At 39.3% G+C, this 9,044-nt stretch overlaps 1 protein-coding gene across 2 annotated transcripts in view; it reads left to right on the forward strand.

Annotated features, from left to right (window-relative positions):
• The window catches only part of LOC133642308 (prostaglandin E2 receptor EP1 subtype-like), a 32,205-nt gene extending 24,463 nt beyond the window's left edge, over positions 1-7,742 (forward strand). For both annotated transcript variants that reach the window (XM_062036428.1, XM_062036427.1), the window contains one exon: positions 5,622-7,742. In XM_062036428.1, the coding sequence (XP_061892412.1) occupies positions 5,622-5,894 (273 nt within the window). In that variant the 3' untranslated portion in view covers positions 5,895-7,742. The remainder of the gene's footprint in view (positions 1-5,621) is intronic.
• The last annotated feature ends 1,302 nt before the right edge of the window (positions 7,743-9,044 follow it).

Raw genomic sequence — 9,044 nt, forward strand, 5'->3', positions numbered from 1 at the left:
TTTTCACCTGCCGCTGGTGTTCGGACGCTCACCTGGCTCTAATCAAGAGACTATTTAAACCGCCTTTGCCAGTCAGTAGGCCAGGGGTCATTGCTCGTTTCAGGTCTGATTCTATAGTTACGCTAGTTATTGGTTTCATGCCACAGTTTCATGTTGTTCTATGCCATAGTTCACATTAGTTGTTTCATGCCACAGTTTCATGTTGTTCTATGCCATAGTTCATATTAGTTGTTTCATGCCACAGTTTCATGTTGTTCTATGCCACAGTTTCATGTTGTTCCATGCCATAGTTATGTTTGTTTGTTTCGTGCTGTGCTATAGTTTATGCTAGTTGTTTGCTTCACGCTATTGTCACGCAACCCTCTACGTAAGTCTTGTTTATTTCATGCCACAGTTAAGAGAGTTTTTGCCGGTTATTTTGTAGTTAGATTAATAAATATGTTCCTACCTGCTACCCTTGTCCGGAAAAGTCAGTTTGCATCCTGGGAGAACAAACTTCGCAGTAAGCTGCGAAAACCCCGTTATGACAAAAATATCTGCTTAAAAATTGATTCTATTGGAAACATTTTTTATTTTGTTTGTTTGTTTTTTAAATACATTTTTGAAAATGAATGAATCGATTTATAATCGGAACGTACAAAACCCCAAACCAGTGAAGTTGGCACGTTGTGTAAATGGTAAAGAAAAACAGAATATAATGATTTGCGAATCATTTTCAACTTATATTCAATTGAATAGACTGCAAATACAAGATATTTAACATTGGAACTGGAAAACTTTGTTATTTTTTGCAAATATTAGCTCATTTGGAATTTGATGCCTGCAACATGTTTCAAAAAAGCTGGCACAGGTGGCAAAAAAGACTGAAAAAGTTGAGGAATGCTCATCAAACACTTATTTGGAACATCCCACAGGTGAACAGGCTAATTGGGAACAGGTGGGTGCCATGATTGGGTATAAAAGCAGCTTCCATGAAATGCTCAGTCATTCACAAACAAGGATGGGGCGAGGGTCACCACTTTGTGAACAAATGCATGAGCAAATTGTCCAACAGTTTAAGAACAACTTTTCTCAACAAGCTACTGCAAGGAATATCAGCAAAAGGTTCAGAGAATCTGGAGAAATCACTGTGCGTAAGCAGCAAGGCTGAAAACCAACATTGAATGCCCGTGACCTTCGATCCCTCAGGCGGTACTGCATCAAAAAGCGATATCAGTGTGTAAAGGATATCACCACATGGGCTCAGGAACACTTCAGAAAACCACTGTCAGTAACTACAGTTGGTCGCTACATCTGTAAGTGCAAGTTAAAACGCTACTATGCAGAGTGAAAGCCATTTATCAACAACACCCAGAAACGCCGCCGGCTTCGCTGGGCCCGAGCTCATCTAAGATGGACTGATGCAAAGTGGAAAAGTGTTCTGTGGTCTGACGAGTCCACATTTCCCAACATGTGTTTGGAAACTGTGGACGTTGTGTCCTCCGGAGAAAAGAGGAAAAGAACCATCCGGATTGTTGTAGGCGCAAAGTTCAAAAGCCAGCATCTGTGATGGTATGGGGGTGTATTAGTGCCCAATGCATGGGTAATTTACACTTCTGTGAAGGCACCATTAATGCTGAAAGGTACATACAGGTTTTGGAGCAACATATGTTGCCATCCAAGCAACGTTATCATGGACGCCCCTGCTTATTTCAGCAAAACAATGCCAAGCCACGTGTTACAACTGCGTGGCTTCAGAGTAAAAGAGTGCGGGTACTAGACTGGCCTGCCTGTAGTCCAGACCTGTCTCCCATTGAAAATGTGTGGCGCTTCATAATGCGCCACACATTTTGAAGCCTAAAGTACGACAACGGAGACCCCGGACTGTTGAACAACTTAAGCTGTACATTAAGCAAGAATGGGAAAGAATTCCACCTGAAAAGCTTTAAAAATTGGTCTCCTCAGTTCCCAAATGTTTACTGGGTGTTGTTAAAAGGAAAGGCCATGTAACACAGTGGTAAAAATGCCTCTGTGACAACTTTTTGGAAGTGTTGCTGCCATTCAATTCTAAGTTAAGGATTATTTGCAACAACAAAAAATGACGTTTGTCAGTTCGAACATTGAATATCTTGTCTTTGCGTCTATTCAATTGAATATAAGTTGAAAAGGATTTGCAAATCATTGTATTCTGTTTTTATTTACCATTTACACAACGTGCCAACTTCACTGGTTTTGGGTTTTGTATAATGTAACGGCAACCAACCTTCCTTTATCGTTTCTGACGCGTGATTTTCTTTTGATCAGCTGTTCCTGCGTCCCGCAATAACAACACGCTGACACCGATCCAAAGTATAACAAAATGACAGGGTTTATTTCCACTTTTCTTCCTGACAAACGCTAACAAAAATAACGGGAAAAAAAATACAGATGACGTTAGCACAAACACGTCATTGAGGCGCCTTTAGTTAAATTTACATACGTTTAACAAGCTGTTGCTACATGCCCTGTACGACCTTTAAAAACATAACATCGTCACATTTACGACAGTTACTGGCACTTTACGGCACCCAGTCTAAACAGAGCAAACTAATAGAGCACAACTACATTGATAGGAAGTGAAAGACAATATTTTAAATTAGATACCAATCGGTGGTGTGCCTATTATAACCAGAAATCATGATCATAATTAAAGATAAAAGTCATTTTTTATTTACTGTCCCTAAATATCTAAAAGTATTCATATTCCCTTTATGTCATATTATGTTATTTCCAGTGCTGTTGTTTTTAGGTTAGAGTTTTTATCCAATCAGAATTCAGCTATCTTATGTTGCCATGCTGTATGAAATCTGCCCGGGGATCTCCTGAATCAAAATTGTCTGTGCAATGTAAGTGAATGGGCACATACAGTTGATAGACAGATGCAATAGCCAATCAGATCACGAGTTGTTGTCAGTAAGGCCTTCTAGATGGCTAGATTTACACGTCCTGTGATTGGATACTCACCGGTGAAGTTGAGAACACATACAGTTAATAGACAGTTGCGATAGCCAATCAGATCACAAGTTGTTGTCAGTCGCCTCTCTGGGTAGCCTGGTGTTAACGAAACTTTGATTGGATACTCACTTGTCTCTCCAAAGTGAATATCCAATCACAAGTTGCAATTTAGCAGGAAGCAGGAAGTGTTGACCCACAAAGAAGGAGAACAAAAACGTTGATTAGGTGGCAGATATATATATGCAAGTCCATTTTCAAGAAGGATACTTAAAAAGAAACTACATCTTGTGGGACGATGTCGGCGATGAAATGGGGAAATGCCCGCCATTTTCAATCTAATCAACCGTCTACGGGTGTCGAAAGGGTGCTACAAATTGGGAGTTTAAATATTTTAGTTCTTTATTTTTTTCACGTTTAATGTTTTTTTGCAATTTTTATTTTGACAGTACCACATAGGATACATTTGAATTGCTGATGCGGGTTTATTGATTTTTAAATGCGCCAGAAAATATCAATCAATCATTCAATCAATCAATGTTTATTTATACAGCCCTAAATCACAAGTGTCTCAAAGGGCTGCACAAGCCACAACGACATCCTCGGTTCAGAGCCCACATAAGGGCAAGGAAAAACTCACAACCCAGTGGGACGTCAATGTGAATGACTATGAGAAACCTTGGAGAGGACCGCAAATGTGGGTGACCCCCCCCCCACCCCCACCCCACCACCCCACCACCCACCTCACCCCCTCACACCCCCCTCTAGGGGAGACCGGATGCAATGGACTTTGAGTGGGTCTAGCATAATATTGTGAAAGTCCAGTCCATAGTGGATCTAACACAATAGTGACAGTCCAGTCCATAGTGGGGCCAGCAGGAGACCATCCCGAGTGGAGATGTCCCCAACCGATGCATAGGCGAGCAGTCCACCCCGGGTCCCGACTCTGGACAGCCAGCACTTCATCCATGGCCACCGGACCTGTGCCCCCCCCTTCCACAAGGGAGAGGGAGGCAGAAAAGAAAAGAAACGGCAGATCAACTGGTCTAAAAAGGGGTTCTATTTAAAGGCTAGAGTATACAAATGAGTTTTAAGATGGGACTTAAATGCTTCTACCTGTTTTGTACACATGCTGATGTGTTTCAATGCACAGTAGGGCGTAAATGTGTTCCTGTATAGCAGTGGTCCCCAACCTTTTTGTAACTGCGGACCGGTCAACGCTTGAAAATTTGTCCCACGGACCGGGTGGGGGGTGGGGGGTATGGTATTTATTTATTTTTGTCATAAAAAAAATACAATCATGTGTGCTTACGGACTGTATCCCTGCAGACTGTATTGATCTATATTGATTAGAGATATCCGATAATATCGGCCTGCCGATAAATGCTTTAAAATGTAATATCAGAAATTATCGGTATCGGGGTTTTTTTTTTATAGTTTTTTTTTGTTTTTGTTTTTGTAAATTAAATCAACATAAAAACACAAAATACACTTAGAATTAGTGCACCAACCCAAAAAAACCTCCCTCCCCCATTCACACTCATTCACACAAAAGGGTTGTTTCTTTCTGTTATTAATATTCTGGTTCCTACATTATATATCAATACAGTCTGCAAGGGATACAGTCCGTAAGCACACATGATTGTGCGTGCTGCTGGTCCACTAATAGTACTAACCTTTAACAGTTAATTTTACTCAATTTCATTAATTACTAGTTTCTATGTAACTGTTTTTGTATTGTTTTACTTTCTTTTTTATTCAAGAAAATGTTTATAATTTATTTATCTTATTTTATTCTATAATTTTTTTTAAAAAGGACTTTATCTTCACCATACCTGTTTGTCCAAATTAGGCATAATAATGTGTTAATTCCACGACTGTATATATCAGTATCGGTTGATATCGGTATCGGTAATTAAAGAGTTGGACAATATGGGAATATCAGATATCGGCAAAAAGCCATTATCGGACATCCCTAATATTGATATATAATTATATAATGTAGGAACCAGAAATATTAATAACAGAAATGTTTTTATGTTGAGTTAATAAAAAAAAATGTTTATTTTTTTTTTTATTTCTCGTGCGGCCCGGTACCAATCGATCCGCGGCTGGGTTGGGGACCACTGCTGTACAGTATTTCTCCAGCAATGGTCATGTGGTGACATAAATTATGGTATTTTGAGAGGTAATCATTGAAGTCGGGCATCACTTAAGGCCTAGGTGGGGAAACGCACGGCCCGCCACTGATACCAATAATATAGCAAAATACCAAATATACAGTCATTTAAGCTATTACTGTATAATTATATTTACTTTAAACAAAGCATGATATGTAAACGTGAAAAATATGTGTAATTATGTCGGAAATGGCTCTAACATATAAGAATCGCAATTCGGATGTGAATAGTTTTTTTGTGCACGCCTAACAACAAGTTGGCTTTAGGACTAGTTTGATGTAAAACACAATGACCACTGATTTAGTTGACTATCTTAGTGAAGGCCTCACCTTTTTGCTGTACTCTTTTTGGTGGCGGTTACATTTTGGGAAATGAAAATAGTCCTGAAATGCAAAACAAATGTCCACTGCAGAGGAGTTACCACATACCCCTATGCATATGTCTCAGTTCTGCTGTGGATTTCGTCCGTAGGTCTTCGGACTGATGTCGGCCACCCGGTCCTACAGTGGCTCCCTGGACGACGACCTCGACACCTACAGAAACCTAATGGTGACCGGCGTCAGGATGGCGACCTGCAACCAGATCCTGGACCCGTGGGTCTACATCCTGCTGCGGCGCGCCATCCTGCGGAAGATCTACAGCATCACAAAGCGGCAGGCCAGCGTGAGGGGAAGCATGATGCGCTCTTTCCGCTGGGAGGTCAGCTCCCCTCAGACCTCGGAGAAACACAACGTTAAGATCTGAGGGAGGGAGAGCGCACGCCGGCTGGTAACCCTCTCGTCTGGGCCAGAACACGGCGTTCCAAATGATCAAGTGGCGGGAACAAGGTGCCATCTTGTCTCGTGTTTACTATATATACCAGTGGTTCTCAAACGTTTATCACCAAGTACCACCTCAGAAAAGACCATAATGACCCACATTACAATACAGTAGCGCAGTAGGCCCAAGTATTCATTACAAACAAGGCAGAGATTTTATTTAACAAGCATATTTCATAATTTCGGACATTCTAACATAACACACAGATTGAACAGTAACACTGTGTTTAATATTTATGTGTGAAGTATCCCACACCAAAATTCAACAATTTATTATTATTCTTCCACTCGTGATAAAGTTTGCCAGCTTTGACAGCCCGCAGTTTCCATCAGATTGGAACCGTTCAAGTATCAAAAACGGATCCCAGATTACCCAGAATTCCCGGTTTTCCTGGACATTGTTCCCATTGAAAATGGATGGGACATTTTTCAAACTGGTAGAATTCCCAAATTTCTTACACGGTTGGAACCATTCCACTTTCAACACCTTTCATTCATTCTAGACAATCAAATTACAATTTTTCCAAGTTCAAAAAAATTCCAGGAATTCCCTGTTTTTCTACGCCTTAATTCTACCTTTCGATCTAAAGTTTTCACTGTGAACATTTGTCACTCATTTCCAACCATTTCATCATCAAAACATTCCTCTAATGTTTGGGAAATCAAAAGTTCCTTTTTTTGTACAAATTTCTGGTTTTCCCTAAATTTTCAGGAATTCCGAAATACCAATTTTAAATTAAAAGTTCTGGACCGATTTAAAAAAATACCAACACCAACCCATTCATATTATATAGAACAATTGTGATATTATAGATGTTTCAAACATTTACAGTTTTCCCAAAATTTACACATTTCCAGGAAAAGTCCAACTCCCAAATCTCTCACCTTCTTGCAACATTTTTTACCCGATTTAAGCCTTTCAACCAGCCGCACACTCTACACACCCTAGATAGTGTCACTACGACAATATTTCTGGACCAATTAAAACAATTCCAACACCAACCCATTCATATTTTTTTAAAACAATTGTGATATCATCGATAATTTAAAAATTCCCAGTTTTCCCGAAATTCCCAAATTTTCCAGGAAATGTCCAACTGTCATATTTCTCACGTTCTTGGGCCATTTTTTTTACCCGATTCGAACCTTTCAACCATCCACACGCTCCACTCACCCTGGATATCAAAGGAAAAAACATGTTTCCCATTTCCCCAAATTCTCGTTTTTCCCGTAATGTCCAGGAATTCCAAAATACCAATTTTCGATTAAAAGTGTTAGTACGTCAACATTTCTGGACACATTCAGAAAATTCCTACACCAACCCTTTCATATTATCTAAAACAATTATAATATTATAGATGATTTTAAAAAATTCACGGTTTTCCCGGAATTTCAGAATTTCCAGGAAATGTCCAACTCCCAAATCTCTCACCTTCTTGTGACATTTTTTACCCGATTCAAACCTTTCAACCATCCACACACTCTACTCACCCTGGATACTGAAGGCGAAAACATGATTCCCATTTCCCCAAATTATCAGGTTTCCCGGAATCTCCAGGAATTCCGAAATACCAATTCTCAATTAAAAGCGTTACTACGTCAACATTTCTGGACTGATTTAAAAAATTCCAACACCAACCCATTCATATTATCTAAAACAAATCATTTTAAAACTCACGGTTTTCCCGAACTTTCTGATTTTCCAGGAAATGTCCAACTCCCAAATCTCTCACCTTCTTGCGACATTTTTTACCCGAGTCAAAGGGTTCAACCATCCACACACTCTACTCACCCTGGATATTGACGGCAAAAACATTTTTCCCATATTCCCAAATTCACAGAATTTCCAGGAATTCCGAAATACCAATTTCTCGATTAAAAGCGTTACTACGTCAACATTTCTGGACCGATTCAAAAAATTCCAACACCAACCCATTCATATTATCTAAAATAATTGTGATATTTTTTAAATTCACGGTTTTCTCGAAATTTCTGATTTTCCAGGAAATGTCCAACTCCCAAATCTCTCACCTTTTTGCGCCATTTTTTTACCCAATTCAAACCTTTCAACCATCCACACACTCTACTCACCATGGATATTGAAAGAAAATCATGTTTCCCATTTCCCCAAATTCCCGGTTTTCCTGGAATTTCCAGGAATTCCAAAATACCAATTTTCAATTAAAAGTGTTAGTATGTCAGCATTTCTGGACCCATTTAGAAAATTCCAACACCAACCAATTCATATTATCTAAAACAATTGTGATATCATCGATAATTAAAAAATTCACGGTTTCCCCGAAATTTCGGAATTTTCAGGAAATGTCCAACTCCCAAATCTCTCACCTTCTTGCAACATTTGTTTTACCCGATTCAAACCTTTCAACCATCCGCACACTCTACTCACCCTGGATAGTCACGGCAAAAACATGATTCCCATTTCCCCGAATTTGCAGTTTTCCCGGAATTTCCAAAAATTCCGAAATACCCATTTTCGATTAAAAGTGTTAGTACGTCAACATTTTTGGACCAATTTAAAAAATCCAACACCAACCCATTCATATTATCTAAAACAATTGTGATATTAACGATCATTTTTAAATTCAAGGTTTTCCCGAAATCTCTGATTTTCCAGGAAATGTCCAACTCCCAAATCTCTCAACTTCTTGCGACATTTTTTACCCAATTCAAACCTTTCAACCCATCTACACACTCTACTCACCCTGGATATTGACGGCAAAAGCATGTTTCCCATTTCCCCAAATTCACGGAATTTCCAGGAATTCCTAAATACCAATTTCTCGATTAAAAGCGTTACTACGTCAACGTTTCTGGCCCGATTAAAAAAATTCCAACACCAACCCATTCATATTCTCTAAAACAGTTGTAATATTATTGATGATTTAAAAATGTCCGGTTTGCCCAAAATCCCCAAGTTTCCAGGAAATGTCCAACTCCCATATTTCTCACGTTCATGGGCCATTTTTTTTTTACCCGATTTGAACCTTTCAACCATCCACACACTCTACTCACCCTGGATATTGAAGGCAAAAACATGTTGCCATTTCCCAAAATT

Source organism: Entelurus aequoreus, linkage group LG25, assembly GCF_033978785.1.
Source record: "Entelurus aequoreus isolate RoL-2023_Sb linkage group LG25, RoL_Eaeq_v1.1, whole genome shotgun sequence".
Taxonomy (NCBI): domain Eukaryota; kingdom Metazoa; phylum Chordata; class Actinopteri; order Syngnathiformes; family Syngnathidae; genus Entelurus; species Entelurus aequoreus.